The sequence below is a fragment of the Typha angustifolia genome, chromosome 9 (genome assembly GCF_048772165.1).
Source record: "Typha angustifolia cultivar Huaian chromosome 9, ASM4877216v1, whole genome shotgun sequence".
Classification (NCBI taxonomy): Eukaryota; Viridiplantae; Streptophyta; class Magnoliopsida; order Poales; family Typhaceae; genus Typha; species Typha angustifolia.
In genome coordinates, this window is record NC_133247.1 from 4,736,914 (window position 1) to 4,762,605 (window position 25,692).

A 25,692-nucleotide genomic window follows, 5' to 3' on the forward strand; every position below is an offset into this window, starting at 1 on the left:
ATTTAAATTATTTAATATTAAATAATATCTCCTATAATTAAGGCATAATTATATTTAAGAGAAAAATCTTAACGAAAGGAAAAAAAGTGTAGAGCGCTTCTTCCGTACAGTAAATTTAATAGTTTATCAATCAGTTTAATAAAGATCTAATGGTTAAGATTTTCAATGATATAATAAGAAAATTGAGAAGTTAAACATGTAATGTGGTTTTGGAACCGATACCGAAAAACGGGTATGAAAATTGGCTATTATAGCCGTTGGATTAAGATTATAATTTTAAAGGTGCATTAAAGTATCTGCCTACATTTAAACACTAAAATAATTTATACTGTATAAACTCTCTTAAGTAAACAAGGTAGGCTTTTGTCGGGTCATATGTAACTCCTTGTTGGCATCTAGGTTTTTGCATGATATATTCTAGTACAACTTTAGAAATACCCTCATTATTGTCCACACACACATGCATGTTCCAGAGTGCTCTAATATTCTTCATCCTGCCTTTGCCTTTTAAAAAAAAAAATTAGAGAATCTCTTTAACTATCTTTGTCCTAATGGTACCAACCAAAAGTTCTCATAGGTATGTATGGATGATTGATCATTCCTTGATCAAGAAAATATAACATTATATATAGTAGCTTCTTTCTTTTAGAAGCAATGACACACTTCATCTCCAATTTCTTTTGAATGTTTTGATTCAAAAGGAAGAAGTTCCACCTAAAGCTCCTTTCCTCCAAACACTGTCCTTAGAACTTAATTACACTCTTTAACCACTACATAATAAAATATTATATGTATAGTTTCATGCCTCCCTCAATTATTTGTGCAATGTGTTAGGTGTCGGCATTGCGATGAGTTTAAGTCATCGCCGCACGCGTAAAAGTATTAAAATAAATATATTATCTTCATGCTTTCATGATATCGCATTCCGAAACAAGCATCCTTGACAATAAACAAAGAGTGTTAGGGACCATTAATTAATTATTAATTAAGAGATACTAATGTGGCGATTAGGCATTGGTTATGTGGGGCTCTATCAAGAGGAACAAAAACCCCATATATCATATATATAATATATATATATCCACTATAACTCTATATTGGCTTAGATTACGTATAGCTCTCCTTTTGGTCACTTTGGGTGATTGGGTGAGTGCCGTTAAAGGCTACGACACTGCAAAAGCGAGAGGGGGGGGGGGGGGTACGTGGAGGTGTGGCAAGTGGTCCGTACCAACTTTTGAACTACTAATTATGTCACTAGGAAATGCTCCGGGGGATCGATCCGATTCGATCGATGGCCTTGGGAATTCTTTTTCCCGAAATACCCTCCAAGGTTTTCGGGATTCGAGTTCTTGGATGATTGACACGTGTCGCGTTTATGACAAGAATTACTTCACGTGTGTCATCATTGTTGGAATGAAACAAAAATAATAATAATATAAAATATTTAACATTAATTTCTAGATCAACATCTAAATGACTTCTTCTTCTTCTTATATCTTTGGATTAAACCTCAGCTTAAAAATGCGTAATTTAGATTTAATTTTATAGATTACATTTAAAATTAATTTCATTTCGAGCTTGATCTAGAGATCCTGGTTATATTTTCCGACAAGTAAATGTTCATGGTAAGAGTTGACTCTAAGTCGACTCAAGCACAACATAGTGAGCTAGCTTTTGATGGATATGGATATATAGTGAGCTACATCTAAAGAACAACGACCGTTGTGTTTCATTTCCGACCATATTATTTCTAGCTTAGATGAGAATCAAAAAGAAAAAGACTTTGGTGCTGGACGAAGCTTCTTCAATCAGCTAACCCAGTTGCTGCAAAAGAAATATGTCATTCTATCTCCACACGGATGGCATTCTAGTAAACTCATCCCACAACAAATGAGTGGAAGGTGGATGGGATGCTCCTGACAAGGACTTGACATATTGATAAGTTCACCATGGGCATAAATATCCAACAACAACAACAGCAACAGCAACAATACACATGAATTAAGCCATTTGTCTCACTGAGAGAGAGAAACGTCTAAATTCTAATCACCGAGAGCCAAAAGAGTTGTAGCAGATTCAGTGGTGCTATGGATAGCAGATGTGGGTGGCCAAGTAGTCCAGAGGATGAGTGGAGGAAAGGTCCATGGACTGCCCAAGAAGACAAGCTCTTAATACAGCATGTCAACCACCATGGTGAAGGGAGGTGGAACTCTGTCTCCAAGCTCTCAGGTAACTAAACTTATCCACTATATATATGTTGGGTCTAGCTTTAGGAATTAAAGTAACAATACTTGGTGATCATCTCTTTGGTTTGTATGAATTTTTGTCTTCGATCTTTCTTATTTTTTTAGGGTTAAGAAGGAGTGGGAAGAGTTGTAGGCTTAGGTGGGTGAACTACTTGAGGCCTGATCTCAAGAGAGGCAAGATTACTCCTCAGGAGGAGAACATAATCCTTGAGCTGCATGCCTTGTGGGGAAACAGGTGGAGACTAAAAGCCTACAACTTATGAATGAATTATATAGCTAACTATATATGTATCTTTTTTTTTCTTATTATATATATATATATATATATATATATATATAAACAAAAAAACATTTTATATCATGTAGGTGGTCTACGATTGCACGAAATCTCCCCGGAAGGACAGACAACGAGATCAAGAACTACTGGAGAACTCATTTCAAAAGGAATAAGCCCTCGAAGAACGTCGAAAGAGCGAGAGCTCAGTTCTTCAATCAACAACAGCAGGAGCAAGAACAGGAGGAGCCACAAGAGTGGATGGTAGATATAAAGAGATCGATCATGAACCAAGTGGAAGATCAAGAGAGCGATGTGATGCATGACATGGATTTCATGTATCCTGTCTCCTATACCCTTCAAGGCAACGCCAATGGCGGCTCGACGAGCGATGGATCGAGCGAGGACGGCTCCTGGGGGAGCTTGTGGAACCTCGATGACGGCGATGGAACGTGTCGTGGCATGTTTCCAGTGCAAGATCAAGTACTTGCTTTCTATTAATTATACAGGAATATGTTAGCTAGTGGCCATCTCATATATATATATATATATATATATATATTAGAGAGAGAGAGAGAGAGAGAGAGAAGAGTGGAGGCTTTTGTGTCGTGTCGGTGGATAAGGCATGCAAAGTAACCTAAGCTAACATGTCATTTAGCTTTACTTTGTGATGCCGAAAGCTTCGGTGTTGGTCTCTAAGTGGCCATCAAAAGATAAAACTAAGGCGTGCTAATTATATAAAGGATGCCAGATTAACTCAGAGTTATTGTAGTTAATTTAGGATTAAGTGAGAGATAATTTATCTACCGACATAGCTTAGATAGTGAAATCATATTAAACCTCAAGCAAAATATTAATTTTGTTAACTCATCAACTATTCAAAATAAAACTTAAATTAAATCGGTAGAAAAACTATGGTTTTTATATTTTAAAATATTCTTCTCACACTTTCCCCAATTTTTAGGTTCGATGCACTTTGGTACTTAATTTAAATATGGGGGGTCTGATCGAACTCACGAGATCTACTACCGTGATAATTCACCAACTATTTTAGAATATTAAACAATTATAAAACAGTATTATTTATATGTTATATTCTAACAAGAATATACATTAAAAAAAATCTGTGGCAATTAACATTTGATAGTTTAATTCAGACACAACTACTTATATTACTCAAATTTACAGCATACTTGCAGTATATATCTATAAATTCTTAAGGCATTGGAGGACTTCATCCTTATATTGGGCTTCATCTCCATGACAAAATGGGCTTGGAGACCAGGAGAACTAGGGTTTTTTGGATCATTAAGGAGTTCCCAGTAGATTTGGGACCCTAATAAATCACTCTATCATACTCCACTCTTACTCTTAAGATTTATTTATATCCACAAAAGTATCCTAAATTGTGCTTATACTACCATTCTAATTTCTAACTCATTTAGAATTAATCCAACAAAATCAACCTAAAAAACTTTAGGTAAAGTTGTAAACCCTCTAGTTTAATTCCCATGAACATCTCATAAGTCACTAAGTTTATCTCTTCTATGTAAAATACCATCTTCGTTATAAAAATATTCAAATATTTTAATTCTGCTGCAAAGTTGAAAGAATGCCCATATCGCATATTCAATATATAAATTTTTTGAAGTAATACATGGTCTTGACCAGAAGAATAGCATTAGAATTTAAAATTTAAAGGTTTGTGTATGACTGTAGGAATATCCTCAAACAGTGGACAGAGCTATCCACCGTCACTGTGGGTGGCAAAAGGATCCTCCATGATCTATATAAAAGATTCTATGGGACCAATGCATTTAGAAGGGTATTATTAATTGGAGAATGCCATGCATAGTTTGACACCCTACATTATTGATTGATTGTCAAACAGACAGGATATTCGAACTAGCTTTTGTCAAAATTCTATTATCTATTATCTATCCATCTACTGCACTCTAAATCATTAGAACTAGGCCATTCGAAGTTATCCTATCCATATGAGGATTTTTATAAGGATTATTCGTCGTCCTAGTTCTATAAGGGTACAAATAGCAGATATTCTACAATTTACAAAAGTTATTCCCAGTTTATCTTAGTACATATGATGCTGGATGGATTATATTAGGGTGAATAAATTGATCGAAGCACATAATAGTATCATATATATATAGTATCAGAATCTGAGATGACTTCAACAGTTAAGGTTGGTATTTATTCTCTATTATTATGGAGGCATATGAGAGTGACTATTGGGATATTCTTCTACTGAGGATTGCATGAGAACTTATAAAGTAAATTCTTTCGAATGTTGCTTAACTCAATAGCCTGGCTTGATTCGGAGTAGCAGTCTATCAATTCAACCACTTAGAACAATATTTTGATAATATTTAATTAATTTGGAGCAATAACTCAACGACATATATAGCTTAAATGTATTGGCTAAAACTTTGTGAGATCTAAAAATCTCTGTATTACAGAATAATTGATATTATTTTGCACATTGAAAAATAGAAACTCCTTAAACTATTTAAAACATCATAGTATTCATCTTTGTTGAATATTAGAACAGTACAGATTATATGTTTTTTGTTTTCCAAGGCATAATAATCAAGATCCAAAATATTTCCATAAATATCGTAAATAGCGTATAAAAAATTCCGTCTAGTTTCCTTTGGCTCTTCTAATGCTCGTTTAAGAGTTGCAAATGCGGCCACATCATGAAGTCGTTATTGTCTCACTCGTTTTACTTCTCTCTTTTTTTTCTCTTTTTTTTAAAAAAAAATATATGTTAACTTTTGTTTTATCGATAAAAAAGCCCTAGTTCAGGGGTAAAGCCCAATTTAAATAGAAAGAAAATATATACCCTACTTTATAAGATAATTACAGTTTACATTCTATATTTTTACTGTTTAAAATTCAAGTCTTATAATTTAGTAAATATACATAAAAAATACTTTTGGTTAAATTTGAACTAACATTATAAGAATACTTCATTATGTAGAGATATTTTATTTTTAAAATAATTAAAACACCCTTATAACTAAAATAACTAAATTTTCATAATTTCTTTAATATAGTTAACTTAACACAGAAATTTAGTTAAGTTTAACTAACTTTTTTACATATATTTATTAAATTATAAAACTCGATTTATAAATAATAAAAATATTGTGCATAAATTATAATTTTACTAAAAAATTCGGTGTTATCTGCAAACAAAACGATCCATGTCACCAAGTTTCCGGTTCCCTAAACTGGTTTATAGACTCTTAACTAAATAGCTAATTATAATATAAATATATTATAATATTATAATATTTATATATTATAATAATGACTATATTATGATATGAAAAGAGTATTTTTTTTTTGTCTAAAATTAATATTCTTTTTCACTTTTTCATATCACATCAAATTATAAATAATAAATACATTCTTAGTCTAGATCAAAATCAAACACCAAATTAACTTAACCTAGTTTAAGATACCTAAATCAAGACTAAGAAAGTGAACCAATTAATCTAGTTTAAATGCTTAGCTTCAAACTAAACAAGCCTAACGACTTTGACGGTGGCCTGGCATTTTTGTTATTTATTTTTATTTATAAATTATCATGTGATAATTATGTGATAAAATATAATATATTTATCTCACATATGCATCATATGCAACTTAAAAAAGAAGTGTGTGTCGATAAAGATGGACGAACAATTTAAATATTTCCTTGAATTTGTCTACGTTGTTAAGAATTATGATATTTTCAATTAGTTCAATGGGTCATTATGTATTAAAAAATAATCTAGGAGAAAGAGACATTATCTCTTATTTTAATAAAAGATTATGTTTCTTCGTAGATTTTTCGTGCATTATGGTTGATGTGAAAGAATTAATGCATTTAAGCTGAGAAGAAAAGTAATATACCATGATACATCTAGTAATAAATTTGCCTTCAAATGGATATAGTTTAGCATTCGAGATGGCTATCTACTTTTGCCTGATCCCTAAAGTGTCGGCACTCTATAGTAAGACTTGGGCCTTAAGTATCTATTGATAGTAATATGGTGATTGTGATCTTCCGGTCGAAATGAATGATATCTCATCTACGGATTTTCCCAATAATTATGAACATTGAAATTGATATTTGATAAATTTTCTACCAGAGTGATATGCATTAGTCTAACGAACCAGGATCTATCAAAAAAGAAAGACACACTAAAACGTTTAAAATGTATGTTATTCCTAAAGCTAGGATTGTAGAGGATCCATAGCGCATTTATATATACCAAAGAATCTCACCCAAATGATTACTGGAGAATAAATCAACTCTATTAGGGTTGGTAGGTACCTTTTTCATAACCAAGGAGGTCATGGGTTCGATTCCGACTCTAAATAATATTATGAAGAAATTGTTTGGTTGTTTGGTGGTTTGGCTCGATTCGATTGATAGCTCAGCAGTGCAGTTAGCTTTGAGGAACAGCTCGGCAGCGTAACGGCTTAGAGCAGATCTCTGCGATATTTGGTTCAAAGCAATTATTCGGCTCCATATATGACTTGAAACTTAGACTAGATAGCTAAAAACTCGATGGAGCCTTAAGTGTCTCTATATTTATGGAGAGTTGACCATTTCCAACTTTCTTCTTTAAAGAAATTTATAGCTCATAATGAATCACGCTTTGTCATTATCTTTAACAATTTTAAATAATCTTCTCACGATAGAAAATACATGTATTTTATAAATAACACCCTACATTTTATATGTTTTATGATTCACATCTTGTTTTTAATAATTTTATAACTCGATCTCTCGTTTTTCTCTATAATTCTCATTTAACACCTTGACGTTATTTTAACTAACCATTATCAATCAAATTACTAAAATAGCATCATCCTTATTTTTCCTTCTCTTTGTCTCTCCTTGGAAGAAGACATATATAATTTAGATATTTATATATCATTTCATATCTTATAATAGAATATTTTTTACGGGTACAGTTTAAATTAACGGAGGGTGTTAAATGAGAATCACAAGGAAAAAATGCAGTGTGATTCACAAAATAGATAAAATATAAAGTGTGATTTATAAAAAATTTTAAAAGAAATAATAAAACCTTTTCTTGAAAGAAAAAGAAAGAATATAACATTGCATATATTGTAAAATTTAGTTATTTTGTGGAGTTGCATATGATTTAACTTGCATGCACTTATATCAAATAATCTACACTGCACACAAGAAATATTATAATAATGTATATTACGTCATATTGCTCTTTTATGTGTGGCTCTCATATATCACTCTCAAGTATCGAGACAAGTAATACAAACGAGATTAATAATAAGATGGGATCTCTCAAAAATTTTGGATCCGATAAAATTGATAATTAATTAATCTAAAGTTTAAAGCTTGACTGATGACATGATCAAACAAGTGGATATTGGACCCAATTTTTTTTTAAATTGGAGTGTCATGTAATAAATGATGAGAAATTTGTTATAAGGCAATAAATGCAGACCCAAATATTCCTATCCCTTTGCTAGCAGGAATAAACTTATAATAAACTCTTAACACAAGATACCAGAACCTTATCCAGTGTCTGTGATAATATTATTCTACAAGCAGGACAAAAAGGGACACATCTTCACATTTTCTCAATTAGAAAAAATAACAAGTACTTGCCAAGTACTTGACAAGTACTAGTGATGTATGCACTTCCTGTAAACAAACTAGCTACTAATTAAGTACTCTTTATAATAATTATCTTCAGCAAAGTTGGATCCTTCTCTCTATATATATAGGGTGGAAAACTGACTCCCTAATGAGACCTTCTATCTTCGTATCTCTCAAGCAAATATAAGCCAATGAAAATATAAGACATATATCTACATCAATAATAATAATAATAATAATAATAATAATAATAATAATAATAATAATAATAATATTTTATATTGTAAATGTCTCGAAATGGGAGTCATATTATAGGGTTGCATATCAGAGATCTTTATTATGCACACACATATCGGATAATCTACATTGCATATAAGTATGCCCTAACACACTATCTCATGTGTGGTCTTTATATATCGCACTTAAGTATAGAGACAAATAATATAAATGAGATTTATAATCGATAAAATCTTAGCTCTAATAAAAAATTACTAGATTTATTGATCTAAATCTGAGATAATAAACTAAAAAAAAGGATTAGTCCTTATGAACGTAAAGCCATCATCACGCCAGTCACATCAACCTGATTGAGAATTATGCCACTGTTACTATAAACAGCCCCTATTATTACTATAAACATTCTCTGCTGTTATGGTAAATAATCATGTCAAATATCCTTGATATCATGCCTTGTATAACTGATTTGTAACCTCCCTATACTTTCCATACATTGTAACATCATTATAAATACAGAAGCATAGCAAAAGGTTGTATTTGCCTTTGCTAATCCTTATTTAAATTCTTACATGGTATCAGAGCCTTAGACGAGTAACTCTCGCAATTTTTTTTTCATGGCCAACTCTACTGATTCTACCATCTCTTCCACCTCCACTATCTCAAATGCAACATTCTCCATCTCCAATATCTCTCACCACATATCAGTTAAGCTAGATCGGCAGAATTATCTAATGTGGAAGGCACAATTTCTTCCTGTGCTCATAAGCCAGGACGTATATGGGCATGTCGACGGATCCACACCATGCCCAACCAAATACCTACCAGATGACTCCGGCAACCAACTCAACCCAGCGTATACCGCATGGCGACGCATCGACATGGTCGTCATGAGTTGGATTCTCGCCACACTATCAAAGTCCGTTCTCGGACAAGTCATGCGTCTCCAATCTGCAGAAGACATGTGGGTGTCGCTCGAGCGTATGTACTCGTCCACCTCTCAAACTCGCATACTCCACTTGCGATTTCAGCTGCAAACATTAAAGAAAGGTACATTATCCATTGCTGACTACTTTGACAAAGCCCGCAACCTTGCGGACAATCTTTCTGCTGCTTCACATTCTATCTCAGACCAGGAGATAGCTCTATATATTCTGGGTGGTCTTGGCCCCGAATATGAGCCGTTCATAATGACAGTCACGGCTTGCCCCGAGTGCATTGCACTTGACGATCTCTACAGCTCTCTCTTAACACAAGAGACGCGGCTCACCATGACACAACAACTTTCCCAAATTGATCTCTCTTCTTCACAAGCAAACTATGTCTCTCATAGCAACTCTTTCAACAACCGTGGACGTGGTCGTGCTTCGAATAAAGGACGTGGTAATAGTTATCAAAACCAGGGGCGTGGTGGTCAACAACAATATTTCCACCGTGGTCGCGGTGGTGGTGGACGCAACCAACATGGTCGTGGTCGCCAACAACAACACTTATTTCCACCTCAACAACAACAATTCCAGCAAAAACAAGCCTGGAATGCAACATCTCTAACCTGCCAACTTTGCAATGGCGGTGGTCACACCAGCCTCAACTGCTCAAAGCGTTTTGACCATTCCTTCCAAGGCTCCCCCTCGGCTAACCTCTCTTCTTTACAAGCCGAAGGATCTGATCCACTTTGGTATCCAGACTCTGGTGCAACACATCATCTTACCCATGATGCAAACAATCTGGACTCTACCCAATCCTACGGCGGAACTGACCATGTCTACGTCGGTAATGGTCAAGCTTTGGGTATATCTCATATTGGAAGCTCTTCGCTTTCTCCCTTGATTTCTCTTCGCAATGTCTTGCATGTTCCATCGATTCAAAAAAACTTGATCTCTATTTCAAAGCTCACCAATGATTTAAACTGCATTGTTGAATTTACTTCTTCTGGCTTTGCTGTCAAGGACAAAACGACGGGACAAATACTTATGCAGGGCCCGAGTAACAATGGATTATATTCCTTCCAGAAATCAACAAAACTTGCAAATAATGTTGTCGTTCAAGGTGATCGTACAACAATTTCCACCTGGCACAACCGGCTTGGTCATGCTGCTCCTTCCACCGTCAGCTCAATTATTAGTAGATTTCACCTTCCTCTCTCTGGTGCTCGGCAAATAAAAAAACCATGCATAGCGTGTCAAATGGGAAAATCACATCGTCTTCCTCTTCCTCGCTCTGGCATCCGAAGCAGTCGTCCTCTACAACTGTTGTTTGGCGATGTATGGGGACCGAGTCGTGATCCCTCTTATGCTGGCTATCGCTATTATGTTTCATTTGTTGACGACTACTCACGCTATATATGGTTCTTTCCATTGAAGAATAAAAGTGATGTTCTTGCCACTTTTATTAGATTTCATTGCTACATTCAGAAGCATTTAAATCAGAAAATTTCTTCCTTTCAAAGTGATGGCGGCGGCGAATTTACCAATACATCATTCAAACATTTTCTTCACTCAAATGGCATTGAACAACGATTCTCATGTCCTTATACACCACACCAAAATGGCATTGTTGAACGACGTCATCGACAAATTGTTGATCATGGTCTTTCCCTTCTTGCACATGCTTCTGCACTTCTCAGTTTTTGGGTTGAAGCTTTTCTTCATGCCACGTACCTTACAAATATGCTTCCTTCTCCGGTTCTTCACAGCAAGTCTCCATGGGAGAAACTTCTACAGCATCCACCGGACTACACAATGTTACGCACCTTTGGTTGTGCCTGCTATCCTTGTCTCCGTCCTTATGCCACTCATAAGCTACAGTTTCGATCATCTTTATGCATTTTTCTGGGATTCAAACCACAACACAAGGGTTATGTTTGCATGGATTGGAAAACTGGACGCATGTTCCTCTCGCGCCACGTCGTCTTTGACGAGTCTCACTTTCCGTTCTCCACAATTCCCACCATCTCACCAACTACATCACAACTAGACTCACCACCTGTTTCGTTGCTTCCTATACCTACATCACTATCTACTTCACCATCAACCTCATGCAGTCCAGTCACGTCAATACCCAATTCCATCAATGCTTTACCTCCACCATCACTTGAACGTTCTTTCTCTCAAACTGAGCCAACCACTATTATCACATCTTCACGTCAAGAGTCTAGCCCACCACCACTGCACCAAACTTCCCCATCATCCCCTCCACCTAAACGACAACTAGCTCCCCTCGCCACTCACCACATGGTCACCCGCTCCATGACAAATAATCTCAAACCTAAGTGTCTGCTTGCCTCGAAATACCCAGTAGATCAAATACCAGAACTAACTCCAACTTGCTACTCTCAAGCAGCAAAAGATGTAGCATGGCGATCGGCGATGGTTGACGAATTCAATGCCATGCTACTAAATAAAACTTGGTCTTTGGTCCCTCTCCCTACTGGCCGAAAAGCTGTTGGCTGCAAATGGGTATATCGCATCAAACGAAACCCGGATGGAACTATTGAAAGGCGCAAAGCACGATTAGTTGCGAAAGGATTCCATCAACAAGCAGGAAGAGACTTCCATGAGACCTTCAGTCCTGTTATTAAACCTACAACCATTCGACTTGTGCTCTCTCTTGCTGTCTCTCGAAACTGGCAAATTCGGCAACTCGACGTACAAAATGCCTTCTTACATGGCTATTTAAAGGAAGAAGTCTACATGCTCCAACCTCAAGGCTTTCAGCATCCTCGCTTCCCCAACCATGTCTGTCGACTCCATCGCGCACTCTACGGCCTAAAACAAGCCCCTAGAGCCTGGTTTGAACGCCTATGTGGTCTTCTATATCATGTTGGCTTCACTGCCTCTAAGTCTGACTCATCTCTATTCATCCGGCAACATCACAACTCTATCATCTACATGCTAATCTATGTTGACGACATCATTGTCACTGGGAACAACTTGGAGTCCATTAACGAACTTCTCCTCTACTTAGGCCACCATATTGCACTCAAAGACTTGGGTAAACTTCATTTCTTTCTTGGTGTCGAAGCACACTTCACTAACTCTGGTCTTCACCTTTCACAAACAAAGTACATAATGGAGCTACTACAACGATTTGGACTTGAAGGCGCTAAACCTATCTCAACTCCTGCTCCGACATCACATAAACTAGTCCATAACAGTGGTGATATGCTTCCCGACCCAACAACCTATAGAAGTCTAGTTGGTGCTCTTCAGTATGTTACACTTACTCGCCCAGAAATTTCCTTCATCGTCAATCAAGCATGTCAGTTTATGCATGCTCCATGCACATCACATTGGGTAGCTGCAAAGCGAATCCTTCGCTATCTAAAAGGAACGTTGCACCATGGTCTACAAATTTATCGTGACTCCTCTCTCCATTTACAAGCCTATTCTGATGCAGATTGGGCCGGATCTCCAGATGATCGGCGCTCCACCATAGGCTTTTGTGTCTTTCTTGGTCGCAACCTCATTGCTTGGACAGCAAAGAAACAATTAACAGTATCTCGCTCAAGCACGGAATCAGAATATCGTGCGCTAGCTATCACTGCAGTCGAATTATCTTGGCTCCAATATCTTCTTCACGAGCTATGCGTCTCCATTTATACTACTCCAACCTTGTGGTGCGACAACATTAGCGCAACATATCTCGCCGCCAATCCCATTTTTCATGCGCGAACTAAGCATATAGAAGTTGACTATCACTTTGTTCGTGAAAGAGTTGCACAAAAACGCTTGGTGATCAAATATGTTCCCACTGCTGATCAGCTTGCCGACCTCTTTACAAAGAACCTATCGCGCACACGCTTTGACTTTTTAAGATCCAAACTCAACATCTGTCTTCGTCGGACGTTGAGTTCGCGGGAGGGTATGAACGTAAAGCCATCATCACGCCAGTCACATCAACCTGATTGAGAATTATGCCACTGTTACTATAAACAGCCCCTATTATTACTATAAACATTCTCTGCTGTTATGGTAAATAATCATGTCAAATATCCTTGATATCATGCCTTGTATAACTGATTTGTAACCTCCCTATACTTTCCATACATTGTAACATCATTATAAATACAGAAGCATAGCAAAAGGTTGTATTTGCCTTTGCTAATCCTTATTTAAATTCTTACAGTCCTGGCTTGAGCAAGACATGGATGTCGCTGAGATTGGAGCAGAATCACGCAAGTTGGTATTGGACCCAAATTTTTTTATTGGAATATCAAGTAATAAATCATGAGAACTTTCTTAGTCAATAAATGTAGACCCAAATATTCCTATTCCTATTCCTTTACTAGCAGGAATGAACTTATAATAAACTCCTGTTCCTTTCCTAGCAGGAATAAACTTATAATAAACTCCTCACACATGGAAGCAAGAAGATCTCGGTGCCTGTAATATTCCTCCATCAATATTATTCTACATGCAAGACAAAAAAGGGACATATGCACACCTCTTCACATTTATAATATATATAATATATATAATATATATATAGGCATGCAGTGGTGCATAGGACCTGCAAATCCTTGCATCTCATACTCAAACCTCTCATACTCTCTTCTCCATCCCCAGAGCTCTTGCATTAAATAGGCAAACCTCAACCCAGTCACTCCATTCAATGTATCAATCAGAAAGCCAAGGTCATAAAGATGCCATCTTTGCTCCCTGATTCCAGGGTGGCATAACAACAGCAATCCACCAAAGGGGGGGGGGGGGGGGGAGATAAAAACGTCTCCTTTCTTCCTTGTAGAATTTTCAATTTTCTCCTCTCTCTCTCTCTCTCCCCGTCTCTCTCTTACTCACACTAGCTTGTTTCCCTATACAAAGCTATCTCTTTCGTTGTGTCGTGTCGTTGAGTTAGGTTCTGTACAAGAAGAGGAAGGAGGAGAAGAAAAAAAAAGAAGGGTTCTATAAGGTCGGTAAAGCTCGGCTTTTGTTGGATTTCTCGTATCGAATTTTAATCTTGTCTGGTTGTGAAAGGTTTCTTGGGGGATAAAGGAGGAGCCCTTTTGTTGTCATACGCAATGTGTCCCACTTCGCTATAAAACAACCCCCCACCTCTCCTTCTTCCACCTGCAACCTGTCGCCATTTCTCTCCTCGCCTCTGGGGCTCTGCCCAGATGGCCAAATGTCTGTAGCCGACCTCTATAAACCCATTTGGATTACTTTTGAACCTTCTCCGAGTGGTGCCCTGTTTCTCAGATCCCCTCAGCTCGCCGGAAAATGGCTTCTTTCCCCCTTTTTAGCTCGTTCCAATGCCTCCCATTTGCGGAGCAGGTCGCGGCCGCCGCCCACGCCGTGCTGCTTCTCTTCTACCTCTTCTTCGTGTCAGCTCGCCGGGTTCTGTCCTGCGCCTTTCGGCGGCTGCGAGCATTCAAAGATGAACAGGGTAGGCCGATCCCTGTCGGTGGTGATCCGGGAGCCGACCGGATGGTTGTGATCGGTAATTGGTTCAAAGCCTCGGTTTTGTGCTGCTTCTACGCTCTCTTCCTTCAATTAGTAATCTTGGGCTATGAAACAGTAATCTTGTCCACAGGGGAGGCTGATTCAAATGGTTATTCTGTCCTATTCCTTCCCTCGGTGCAAGCTATCGCTTGGCTTGTTTTGAGTCTGTCTGTGTTGCATTGTAAGTTTAAGGCATTAGTGGAGTTGCCTTTCTTGCTTAGGTTGTGGTTGTTCCTGTCATTCATCCTTTGTTTGTACATCGGCTATGTCGATTCTAGAGGTTTGGTAGATCAGAAGGTTGGCCTAAAACCACACATGATTGCAAATTATGCTGCTGCCCCTGCCCTTGCCTTCCTTTGCCTTGTCTCAGCCCGTGGCATTACGGGTATAGAGTTGTATAGGGATCATGGAGACCTTCGGGAGCCATTGCTTTCGGAAGCCGAAGAAGCTTCCTGCCTTAAGGTCACCCCTTACAGTGATGCAGGGATTTTTAGTCTTGTAACACTATCCTGGCTCAGTCCTCTCTTATCGGTTGGGGCGAAAAGGCCTTTAGAGCTGAGGGATATACCTTTGTTAGCCCCAAAAGATCGTTCAAAAGCTTGTTATAAGATCCTGAATTCAAATTGGGAGAGGTTGAAAGCTGAGAACCCCGATGAGCAGCCATCATTGGCATTGGCTATTTTCCGGTCATTTTGGAAAGAGGCTGCTGTCAATGCTGTCTTTGCTGGGATAAACACTTTAGTTTCTTACGTGGGTCCCTATCTGATCAGTTACTTCGTTGATTACTTGAGTGGTGAAATAGCTTTCCCTCACGAGGGCTATATTCTGGCCGCCATATTCTTTTCTGCTAAGTTGATAGGGACTCTTACTACTAGGCAGTGGTACTTGGGGGTAGACATATTGGGGATGCATATTAGATCAGGATTAACAGCAATGGTGTATAGGAAAGGCCTTAGGCTATCGAGCACTGCCAGACAAAGTCATACAAGCGGGGAGATCGTAAATTATATGGCAGTGGATGTGCAGAGGGTGGGTGATTACTCATGGTACCTCCATGATATATGGATGCTTCCAATGCAAGTAATTCTTGCTTTGGCTATCCTATATAAGAATGTGGGAGTTGCAACAGTTGCAACATTAATAGCTACCATTATCTCAATAGTTGTAACGATTCCTCTAGCAAAGCTGCAAGAGGATTATCAAGATAATCTAATGGCAGCTAAGGATGAAAGAATGAGGAAGACATCTGAGTGTTTGAGAAACATGAGGATCCTAAAATTGCAGGCTTGGGAGGATAGATATCGATTAAAGCTTGAGGAGATGAGAAATGTGGAGTACAGGTGGCTCAGAAAAGCCCTCTACTCGCAGGCTGTTATAACTTTCATCTTTTGGGGTTCACCCATTTTTGTGGCAGCCATAACTTTTGCAACTTCTATACTATTGGGCGGCCAGCTTACCGCAGGGAGTGTTCTTTCAGCTTTAGCTACTTTTAGGATTCTTCAAGAGCCTTTGAGGAACTTCCCAGATTTAGTCTCCATGATTGCTCAGACAAAAGTTTCTGTAGATCGGCTTTCCGGTTTCTTACAAGAAGAAGAGCTGCAACAAGGTGCTACTGTTATTGTTTCTCAAGGCCTTACAAACAATGCAATTGAAATCATAGATGGCAAGTTCTCTTGGGTCCCATATTCCTCAAGACATACACTCTCATCTGTACAGCTTAAAGTGGAAAGGGGCATGCATGTAGCAGTCTGTGGTGTTGTTGGTTCTGGCAAGTCAAGTTTTCTGTCTTGCATACTTGGGGAGATACCCAAATTATCTGGTGAAGTAAGTGAGTAATAGATAATCAGCTGTGTCCATCTTGATTCACTTTTCATGAGGCTATAAGATCTCCTTGTTTCTCCTTTTCAGGTCAAAATTAGTGGCTCTGTAGCTTATGTCCCTCAGTCTGCATGGATACAATCTGGCATTATAGAGGAAAACATTCTTTTTGGCAATCAAATGGATAAGAAGAGATACAAGAGTGTTCTTCATGCATGCTCACTCAAAAAAGATCTAGAGTTGTTATTACATGGCGATCAGACCATAGTCGGTGATAGAGGCATTAATTTGAGTGGTGGCCAGAAACAAAGGTTGCAACTTGCTAGAGCACTTTATCAAGATGCTGATATTTATTTGCTTGACGATCCTTTCAGCGCAGTTGATGCTCATACTGGTAGTGAACTATTTAAGGTCCGTGAATATGAAATTATAGTTTCATTCTATCTCTCTGTCTGATTCATCTCATAAAGCTGGTTGTGTTTGAAACAGCTTTTCTAATTTGATGTCACAGGAATATATACTGACTGCACTAGCTAGTAAGACTGTGATTTATGTAACACATCAAGTTGAGTTTCTACAGGCTGCTGACATTATACTGGTAACCGGTTTCTTTCTGTACTAAAACTAAATATTTCTTTATTACTGTTGTATATGACATTGACATGTACTCTCATGCATCTTGAAGTTTAATCTGCATATAAACTACTGCAATATATATCTTCTTAGGGACTCTTAAAGTCGGATATCTTGATAAGCTCAACTTGATAATCAGTAGCTTTATAACAAATGAAGACAAGAAGGAACCGCACAACTGTTCTTGATTGGCTTATGGTTAATATTTTAGAGAGATCTAATGAGAAAGCTATGTCATTTGGGAGAAGGAAAAACCTCTTATGTGAATTGTGATTTAGGAAGATTTAATTCCTTTTGGTGCTCTGTTGTGGTGTTCTGTGAATGCTTTATCTAACTGATTCATTTCCTGTTGGTTGAAGGACAACATGCTTATCGCTTACCAATTCCATTTAAGTTGTGTATTTTTTTGTCCATGAATGTTCAACAACTTAATTGGTTCTTGTGATATGAACCTCTTGTGTTTCCTCAACCATCTATAATTCACATGATATTAGAAAAGTAGAATGAACTGATTCATTACTTAGATCTATCAAAGTGATATGATTTTCTATGCAATTGCACATGGATAATATGAACATTCTCAATCATTAACTTCAAGTTTTGAGGAAAAACTAAGTTATTAGCTTCCTGGTAGTATGGAAGTCATTACATTTACAGCTATATTTGTGTGTTTATTTATCTGTGCCTCATTTTATATTTGGATGTAGATAGTAGAAGTAGTGTACTATTTGACAACATTGAGGCCTTAAAACAGTCAAATTAAAAGGTTAAAACATATAATAGGACATAGAGATTCAACTGTTAATGACCTATTACTTCTGGAATGTCTAGAGACATGAAATCACGAGATTTGTGTAAGGATCAAGCAGTCCCAAATTTAACAATTTAGAGGATGGTAGGATTGTTGAACATAGAGGTTACTATTAGTAGAGATTCAACTGTTATTGTGACCTCTAACTTCTGAAGTGTTTATTGGCATTAAATCATGGTGATCTCTAGTATAAGGATCAAGTGGTCCCAAATTTTGCAATTTTAGATGATGATAAGATCGAAGGACTTCATGATTGAAAGTAATATATGTAATATTATAATATAGATAAGTTAAATTTTTCTTTATAATTTATATATATATTTGAACATTCAGTTAAGAAAAACAAATTGGATGCTGAATTAAAATATTATTATGTGGCAATATGCAAGCTTTCTTAGCATTGTTAATTTGTTGACATATTGATGCATATCCACAAGTCTATCAGTGTTCATGGTATTCGGTTTCTTGATAATGTTGACTAGTTTGTCTCTATATAAATGTCCTATCATCAATTTCTGATTGATAATCTAGGGACCTTACTATTGTCATATGCTCAGTTCAATTTACTCACTGGAATATTTCATACTAACAGAAATTTATTTGATGCCACTTTTCTTCAATGACATTTTCCCATCTTACAATTGATTTTGAATATAAACAACTGATAACTTTCTAGATAGAATTATATGGGACATTAAATGATATTCTCGTGCTGAATCGTTACTGAGACAGGTCCTTAAGGAGGGTTGCATAACACAGGCTGGAAAATATGAAGATCTTTTGCAAGCTGGAACTGATTTCAATGTGTTGGTTTCAGCTCATCAGGAAGCAGTTGAAACAATGGATATTTTGGATTATTCAGCTGGAAATAGTAGTTCTGCTGTACACATGAAAAGGCTAACACCAAGTCCTAGCAACATTGATAGTATGAAAAATGAGGTATCAGGAAATGAAACGCCATCTAACAAGCAGGGAATAAAGGAAGAAAGGAAAGGAAAAAGGACACGAAAAAAGCAGCTTGCTCAAGAAGAGGAGCGTGAAAGGGGAAGAGTTAGCTTGAAAGTGTACTTGTCGTACATGGCAGCAGCGTATAAAGGGGCATTGATACCACTTATTATCTTGGCCCAAACAATGTTTCAAGTGCTTCAGATAGCAAGCAACTGGTGGATGGCTTGGGCAAATCCTCAAACTAAAGGAGATAAACCAAAGACAAATAGTGTGGTCCTTTTGGTTGTTTATATGGCCCTTGCTTTTGGGAGCTCATGGTTTATATTTGTTAGAGCTCTTCTTGTAGCTACATTTGGTTTAGCAGCTGCGCAGAAGTTATTTATGAAAATGCTTAGAACAGTGTTCCGGGCACCAATGTCATTTTTCGATTCTACTCCAGCTGGGCGGATTTTGAATCGAGTAAGTTCTTATGTTATGGCATGCTCATGCTTCTTATATTCTATGATGCTATAACTACGTTATGAGGGATATATCAACATATTATGAATTCTCAGGTGTCTGTAGATCAGAGTGTTGTAGATCTTGATATACCTTTCAGACTTGGTGGGTTTGCATCAACAACAATACAACTTCTTGGAATAGTAGGTGTTATGAGTCAAGTCACTTGGCAAGTTGTGCTTCTCATTTTCCCCATGGCTATTGCTTGCTTATGGATGCAGGTAACTGTATTACCTTATTCTTCCCAGTCACTATCTTAACTTGTGTTATCCATGTTCCCAAAAGTTCAACACAAAGGTGCAGTATTGTATCCTCTTGTATATTTCCATATTATTTGCCACAAAACCATGAGCATCTTTATGCGTTATGATTATTATTTTCTATGGTGTTGCTTTTGGACATGTGGAGGGAACCTCTTAAATATATCAGTAGAAATCTAGGAATCATTTTCTGATTCCTACTTTAGTACATATTCTACAATGGAAGGTAATAATGCCAACTACCAAAGATCATTGAGCTCGATGAGATGATGAGTTCTCCAAATATGTAGCAGAGAGATATAAATAAGAAAGTACTTCAATTTCAGTTATTGGTGGCATTATCACAACATAATGGTTTCTGTAAGCTAGAGTGTGAAGCTGTGCACTCTACCAGGTCGAATATTTGATGTAGCTTTTTCCTGAATCTAGTCAGCCAGTTAAACTTACAATGTAAAAGACAAACTTGCCTAGAACTAATATGATTTGATCCTTTAATAACTGGATGATATTTCTGCAGTTTGCAATTCACCAACTGTTCTGTAACTTGTATACAAATATTAGGTACTTTATGAAAGTATTTGGTATTTGCATTGCATTAAAGAACTAGGTGGGTCAAGTGGCTTTTTATAGCTTGGTTGAAGTACTCTATCGCTATATAATACTTTGCAGTATGGAATTCACCAACTCCTTAGTAACTTATACTGTTGTACTATATTAGGTACCTGAATTGAATGCAAGAGCTAAGTATCATATCTTAGGAACTTTTGCACACTTACCTGATAATTCTAGCTTAATTTTCTTAAAAAGAGACTATCTGTTATACATGCAGAAATATTATATGGCTTCATCGAGGGAACTAGTTCGTATTATAAGCATTCAAAAATCCCCAATTATCCATCTTTTTGGGGAATCCATTGCGGGAGCTGCTACTATTAGAGGTTTTGGCCAAGAAAGACGTTTCATGAAAAGGAATCTTTACCTACTTGACTGTTTTGCCCGACCCTTCTTCTACAGCCTTGCTGCAATTGAATGGCTCTGTTTGCGAATGGAGTTGCTCTCAACTTTTGTATTTGCTTTCTGCATGGCTCTCCTTGTGAGCTTCCCACCTGGAACTATCGATCCAAGTATGTATTCTCATTCTTCTAAATGCATCAGGCAACGTCAAATGTAAAATGGTGTCAACTGTCAGCATTACCATTTTTTCTTTTGAACTTCTTCGAATGAATCCTTGATGTTTTAAAGTTATTGTTATTGAACTTGTCATTTCTCTATCTAGTGATAGGTGAAGGATGAGAATTTGATTATTTGATATAAATGTTCATTATGAAGTTGTGTTACTTTCTTAAAAGAACTTGCTTGAAATATGGTAGGTATGGCTGGACTTGCTGTTACATATGGACTTAATCTGAATGCTCGTTTGTCAAGGTGGATATTGAGCTTTTGTAAACTTGAAAATAAGATTATTTCCATTGAGCGGATTCATCAGTATTGCCAAATTCATAGTGAAGCACCATTGATCATTGAAAACCGCCGTCCTCCATCTACATGGCCAGAGACTGGGAAAATTGAATTTATTGATCTTAAGGTGCGCATTTACTTCTCATTGTTCATCCATGTACTTTATGTAGGGCAAGAATGTCTGGAATTATTATTGCACTATTGTGGGTTTTCAACATAATAGTAGTTGTAATTATTTCAATCTTTTGCAGACCTCTGTCAATATTGATGTCTTTTGCTGCTTGACATTATTTAATATTTACTAGGCGTTATCTTTGGGCCATCTTATGGGTCAATTACTTTTGCCTGCATAAATTGTCCAATTACCAAATATGAAATCTACAATAAATTCACCTTCCTCCTTTCTACAACCTGACTTTCTTCAAGGAGTTAATTTCGAATAATTTATAAATGGCAACTTCTATGAAGATTGTTGGAAGTTCATATTAATTTTATTGAACCAATGGAACATCATTTGTTTCCTCAAAGGACGATAACATGCTTGCATTAAAATTAATCGACTGTCAATGCGCCATCTTTCTTAAGTATTATCCTCTTCAACATCTCTTGCCAACAGAAGATGGTAGTGCAGGTCAACAAGGTTTTAAGGCCTATGACTGGTGGCCGATAGAGATGCAGAATGGCCTGGTGCTTGTGTGACGGCACCATGTCAACCAGCACTACCATGCCTGGTGGCAGTTAGATCATTGTAGGCTGGTTCTGAATGGCATGTTCCATGCAATGTGATCTATAAGAGCTACGAATCATGGTTCTGATGCTGATATCTTCTGAAGTCCTATATCAAACGAGGAATGTTTATAAGTAGAATTTGTGCATCCCACACTCCCCCTTCTCCCCCTCACATACCCACTGACACACGACAAAACAAAATAATCTCCAGAGCTCTGAGAACTGAACTGTATAATAATGGGTAATGGGATTGTGGGAAAAATCCTAATCCCTTAATAATCTTGAGAAACAAGTTCCTTTTTTACGGTTGAAAAATAATGGAAAGATCAATAAACACTGAATACAGTTGACTTTGTTTCTCTGCTCGCAGACAAGAATAAGGTAATATTATTTCTTTTTGTTATTGTATCCGTTATTTGACTGTACAATGTCAATTGGTGCATAGCTATTGCATTCAATCATAAAACTCTTCATAACTCTAGGCTCTTCTCATTCTAGTTCACATTCTAACCTAGAACATGATGACAGTACAAGCACCTTCAGGGTCCTTTATATATTTTTGGTCTCATGCTATGAGTTCTCTTTCTGATCCCTGGATCTATTCACCTAACAAGAATGATTGCCAAATTATCTAGAACTAGGTAGATTAGGCAAAGGTTTACTACTGGGCTTACCAAGGATAGATATCAATTGAAGAATGAAGACAGTGTATTGGATAACCAATTCATATAGATCAGAAATGCTGAGATAAGATATATAGGAACATTTATTAGGAAAGAGGATTAGAGTTAGTTTCCAAGAAATGTAAGAGGAGGTGCTAAAAAGTAAAAAGTTACAAACCTAGATTAACATAGGTGGAAGTCATGAAGAGAGACAAAAGAAATCTGAAAATTCAAAAGCCTCCCAGCCTAGGAATAATAGATACCCCCACTACAGGCAGAGTTGCATACTCAGGCATGTATGCTTTTTTCAGCCTTTGATGGGACAATTATCAGACTCATACGATTTTGGACCTTTATCTCTGTAGGAAAATTGACAGAGGACTCATAACACCAAACTGTGACAAGTTTGTAGTGAGAACGATCGTTTAATTGCACAATTTGACTTTTAGCAATGCAGAATTGAATTGATTACTTATTATTCTTAATCTCTACACAAACCTGTATATCTGCATTAAGCATAAATATTACCATGGAAACAGGAAAAACCATATCTGATTTACCTTCGTGACGCTGGACAAAAGAAAGATGCTATAGGTTCAAATGCTTATTTATTGCATACAAGTTACTTCCACATAACTACTCTAGTTTGTTATATTTGGCTATGATATTATGGTATTTACAGATGAAATTGCTAAAACTTTGTTGTCATATATAATAGCTTGATTGATTGGCATTAAATGAAATTGCTAAAACTTTGGTGTTATACGATAGCTTGCTTGAGTGGCATTAAATGATACATAAGAAAGCAAGAAACTGGTTTGGTCTTCTGATGTTCTTACATGTTTTAAGGTTCGTTACAAGGAGACTTTACCTATGGTTCTGCATGGAATCACATGCATGTTTCCTGGTGGCAAAAGAATTGGGATTGTTGGGCGCACTGGGAGTGGTAAATCTACTCTTATTCAGGCCCTGTTCCGCCTAATTGAACCTTCAGAAGGGAAAATCATTATCGATAATATAGACATTTTCACCATTGGTCTCCATGATCTTCGTGCTCGCCTAAGTATCATACCACAAGATCCCACATTGTTTGAAGGTACAATAAGAGTCAATCTTGACCCTCTCGGGGAGCACAGCGATCATGAAGTATGGCAGGTAAATTGTCCACAAGCTCTTTGAGAAAATGCATACTTGCTCATGATCCGATTACACATAAAAATTGTCCTACAGGCACTTGACAAATGTCAGCTTGGGGGAGTAATCCGTTGTAAAATGGAGAAGCTTGATGCTCCAGGTTCGCTGCACGTTTCCAATATAATCTTCTTCTATTAACATGTATTAAATTACAATTCATGGTAACTATATCTAAGTTCCTTCAGTTCTTTTATGGATTGCTTCTTTTGGCATTGCAGTCTTGGAGAATGGCGACAATTGGAGTGTTGGACAACGCCAACTTGTTTCATTAGGCAGGACACTGTTGAAGCGGGCCAGAATTTTGGTGCTTGATGAGGCAACAGCCTCTGTTGACACAGCTACAGATAATCTAATTCAGAAGATTATTCGCACTGAATTCAACGATTGTACAGTCTGCACAATCGCACATCGTATACCAACAGTTATCGACAGTGATCTGGTTCTGGTCCTCAGTGATGGTAAGTCAGTTATTGGGCTATTTGTTATAATTGATAAAGTTTATATATTCTTTACATGTTGGGATGCTTATGAGTTTATTACAAAGAGTGATAACTATATAAACCTTCATTAATTGAGGCTCATTATCTTCTGACCAACATAACATTATTGATAAAATCTGATTTTCTCTTAAAATTCTTCATTAAACTCAGCTAATGTCAGTTTAAAATACTTCTGAGAAGCCATTTAATGCAGTCCATAAGCAACTAAAATTTCTCGTGAAACATTGAATCTCCGTTTTTATATTGTTGATTTGCTTTCTTCATTAGGGGAATTTTTGAAGGTTAATTGCCCTTCTGTTAATGATTTTTCTAGACAAAACTTGTCATGTTAAGATGGCCAATAATCTGGCTTTCAGGAACATATTCTTGCACAAAAGTTTATGTAAAGAAAAGTCAGTTGTCTATTATTTCCTTTTCTTCAGAATTCTTTCTCGTTCTCGTATCGTCATGATGTTTCTTAAATAATTGCAGGTAGAGTTGCAGAATTTGACACACCACAAAGGTTGTTGGTTGATAGGTCATCAATGTTCGTTAGGCTAGTCTCGGAGTATGCAGCAAGGTCCAGCAGTATGACAGATGCTTAACTCAACGTCAAAGATGAGAGCAGACTGAGATAGGTAGCAGGCTAGAGTAGTTGTATCTACCTACCGATGACTCTGCTTACAGAATAGAAGCAAAGCAGAGATTGGTGGGAAGAAACTCTGTACATAGAGTTGCCTGACCAGTGCATATGGAATTAGGAAGATAAAGGAAGGATTGCAAATTATACTCCTCTTCTGAATAAAATTTGGTACCCATCAGTGGAGGATATAATGTATACCACCAATTCTCCCTAGAGTTCGAAGCAAAAATAATTAAAGAGCTCCAAAGATGAGCCACAATTTTCTGTTTGAGGAACAAGTGTAAAACATTTTTGACATCAGTTTGCGTTAATTTCTGGTGAACTGTTTAGGCCTGTGCTTAACCAATTTGCAAACGAGGGGAGAAAGGTATGCAGAAGCATAATCTCTTGTCATTTACTAGTGGTTCCTTGCTTTCTGATGAATTACATTAGTTTATGATGCCCATAAAATTTTCTCAACTCAAAAAATTATATTCCTGTGATTTATAATGCGTCTCATGGATTAATTTGCTTTAATATCAGGTTGATAGTCCTAAAAATTGGGTAATATAAACTTGAGATTTTATTTGTTCCATTCACTCTTGAGGTTGTTCATCAACTGATGAAATGTATCTCTTCTCAGAACAGGAAACCTGCAGGAATCACAATGGTCTGATATAATATTAGTATCAAGTTCCCTCTTCTAGAGAGAATAAAAAAA

At 36.9% G+C, this 25,692-nt stretch overlaps 2 protein-coding genes across 4 annotated transcripts; both read left to right on the plus strand.

Annotated features, from left to right (window-relative positions):
* Window positions 1-1,953: 1,953 nt before the first annotated feature.
* On the plus strand, window positions 1,954-3,275 carry LOC140767369 (MYB-like transcription factor EOBI). The gene is made up of 3 exons (XM_073107244.1): window positions 1,954-2,229; window positions 2,352-2,481; window positions 2,613-3,275. Exons 1-3 carry the CDS (start codon window positions 2,088-2,090, stop codon window positions 3,019-3,021), a joined length of 681 nt encoding a protein of 226 aa, XP_072963345.1. The 5' UTR covers window positions 1,954-2,087; the 3' UTR covers window positions 3,022-3,275.
* A 10,689-nt stretch (window positions 3,276-13,964) lies between these two features.
* LOC140767708 (ABC transporter C family MRP4-like) lies at window positions 13,965-25,325 on the plus strand. 3 transcript variants are annotated; one of them, XM_073107710.1, is made up of 12 exons: window positions 13,965-14,857; window positions 14,936-16,683; window positions 16,768-17,088; window positions 17,189-17,275; window positions 18,854-19,528; window positions 19,624-19,788; window positions 20,657-20,951; window positions 21,198-21,412; window positions 23,526-23,831; window positions 23,907-23,970; window positions 24,089-24,328; window positions 24,842-25,325. In XM_073107710.1, the coding sequence occupies exons 1-12, from the start codon at window positions 14,638-14,640 to the stop codon at window positions 24,952-24,954; spliced, it is 4,449 nt and encodes a 1,482-aa protein (XP_072963811.1). In that variant the 5' UTR covers window positions 13,965-14,637; the 3' UTR covers window positions 24,955-25,325. The 3 variants fall into 3 exon arrangements, with proteins under 3 accessions (XP_072963811.1, XP_072963812.1, XP_072963810.1); XM_073107711.1 differs by having other exon boundaries at window positions 14,951-16,683; XM_073107709.1 differs by having other exon boundaries at window positions 13,965-16,683.
* Window positions 25,326-25,692: the final 367 nt, after the last annotated feature.

Bases quoted from the DNA above. Each gene is read 5' to 3' on its own strand.
- LOC140767369 (XM_073107244.1), top strand. From the start codon at position 2,088: ATGGATAGCAGATGTGGGTGGCCAAGTAGTCCAGAGGATGAGTGGAGG. The intron at 2,230-2,351 runs GTAACTAAACTT...TTATTTTTTTAG, and splicing joins CTCTGTCTCCAAGCTCTCAG to GGTTAAGAAGGAGTGGGAAG. The intron at 2,482-2,612 runs GTGGAGACTAAA...TATATCATGTAG, and splicing joins CATGCCTTGTGGGGAAACAG to GTGGTCTACGATTGCACGAA.
- LOC140767708 (XM_073107709.1), top strand. From the start codon at position 14,638: ATGGCTTCTTTCCCCCTTTTTAGCTCGTTCCAATGCCTCCCATTTGCG. The intron at 19,529-19,623 runs GTAAGTTCTTAT...ATGAATTCTCAG, and splicing joins CTGGGCGGATTTTGAATCGA to GTGTCTGTAGATCAGAGTGT. The intron at 20,952-21,197 runs GTATGTATTCTC...GAAATATGGTAG, and splicing joins ACCTGGAACTATCGATCCAA to GTATGGCTGGACTTGCTGTT.